Genomic DNA, 1,603 nt, shown 5'->3' on the forward strand with positions numbered 1-1,603 from the left:
GACACAACTTCGCTTTAGGTGAGTCCCTTTTCTGGAAGCCCATTCTGCTCCACGTCCATTCCTTCCCCATCAATCTTGAATTCAGTCGACGTGGAAGAGTGCATAGCATAATGGATGTCTCCCTCCAATGGCTCATAGAAAAGCATAGAGGCCTGTAGTGGGAATAAGAGGTAAGGGGCATTATACTAGGCTTTAATCCCCCTCCTACCACAGACAAACAATTTTCACATCTGCTAGTTCTACACACTGAAAAGAGGAATCCGAACAACGTATCGGTGCAACTCATTTGCAAAGACGCCTTCAACAACGCCCTGCATCTATTACCAGCAGGCCACATAATGGCTCGCGTACAGTGCTGTCATGGCGCACAATTACAGAGCGCATAATATATCAGAGGGATCTGTCAAGACGATTGTTAAATTAAATATTTCTAAAGGGAAGGGGGTATACATGCTTCCCCTTATTTACTTCACCACTACATTTGACATTATAGCGACGAGCTATGGCATTGAATGTGGGCTCAGACGTGAGGCAAGGCGATAGAACAAGGTCAGAGGAGAACGTGACAGATTCGGTGTATTTGTGCATCATGCCGCCGACGGCAAAAATGGTCGCATAGTTATCCGCACTGGAAGCATTTTGCTTCAATTGTACCCACACAGTACGCTAAATGTAGATGACAAGAGGTGACTTTGTTGCTGCCGTGGTGGCAGAGCAATCGACCGACGTGGGTAGTAAATATTATGACACAGCTTCTTGGGGAAGTAACTAATGGAGCTGCAATCTGACACCCGCGGCGGGTCGTTACCACCGCCTCGAGCATTCACAACACACCCATATGAAACGCCGCCTATTCTTTAAACAACACTTTCTTCGTTGGGACTTTTGAACGAGGAAAAAAATCAACCCAAAATTACTCAGTTAAAATGGGTAAAGGAGACGTTTTTGTTTTATATCATCGAAAAGAGGACCGTGCATGACTCGAGGACAAGATGCAACTTACCACGGTACGAGCATTTTTTTGTACTAGTACAAGAAAATTTGGTTTGCGATGAACCGATGAAAGGAGCTGGATACGAAACTGGTCAAGGTACTGTACTCCATCGATGGTGGTAGTAGTGGTTACAGCAGTCTGATCACCATTGGCAGAGTTAGGCGGAACGGAAAGCTAGAAGACCTTGAGCAGATCTTCAACAACTCGCAGAACCATCTCTCCGGTCTGCTGTCTTCCATCTGGTCTGAGGAGAAAACAACAAATCTTGGACATCCTGCAGCAAAGTTTGACAGATTCATCGCAGCCTGCCTTTGTTCTTTCGTCACTAGCGCTCCTTCAATTAAAACTAACATTGCGTTTTGTTATCAGGTCAATTGGTTGAAATAGATGTACTGAATGGCGCCACAAAAGGTTCCGAAGAAAATTTCGTGTAAAGAATACATGTCACATATACGTGACGCCAGACGACCACACCTCAAACTGCAGCAAGAGTAGGAAAGTTAGACAATCAGTGCTTTTCAAGGGTGTCAAGTGATTAATGGACTGCTCAAAGGTTACCTGTTTGATCTCGCAACCGTTCGGCAAAAAATATTTTCACAAATTAGGCCT

General features: G+C 44.8%; 1 protein-coding gene across 1 annotated transcript in view; it reads right to left on the minus strand. All coding sequences in view use genetic code 11, as the record gives it.

Moving 5' to 3' along the window:
* The window catches only part of EGR_10232 (hypothetical protein), a gene marked incomplete at both ends in the record, with an annotated part of 2,745 nt that extends 1,478 nt beyond the window's left edge, over positions 1 to 1,267 (minus strand). Inside the window, 2 exons of the mRNA XM_024499481.1 lie at positions 469 to 666; positions 1,178 to 1,267. Coding sequence (XP_024346118.1) covers positions 469 to 666; positions 1,178 to 1,267 — 288 coding nt within the window. The remainder of the gene's footprint in view (positions 1 to 468; positions 667 to 1,177) is intronic.
* Between the last annotated feature and the right edge of the window lie 336 nt (positions 1,268 to 1,603).

Source organism: Echinococcus granulosus (genome assembly GCF_000524195.1).
Source record: "Echinococcus granulosus chromosome Unknown EG_S00200, whole genome shotgun sequence".
Lineage (NCBI taxonomy): Eukaryota > Metazoa > Platyhelminthes > Cestoda > Cyclophyllidea > Taeniidae > Echinococcus > Echinococcus granulosus.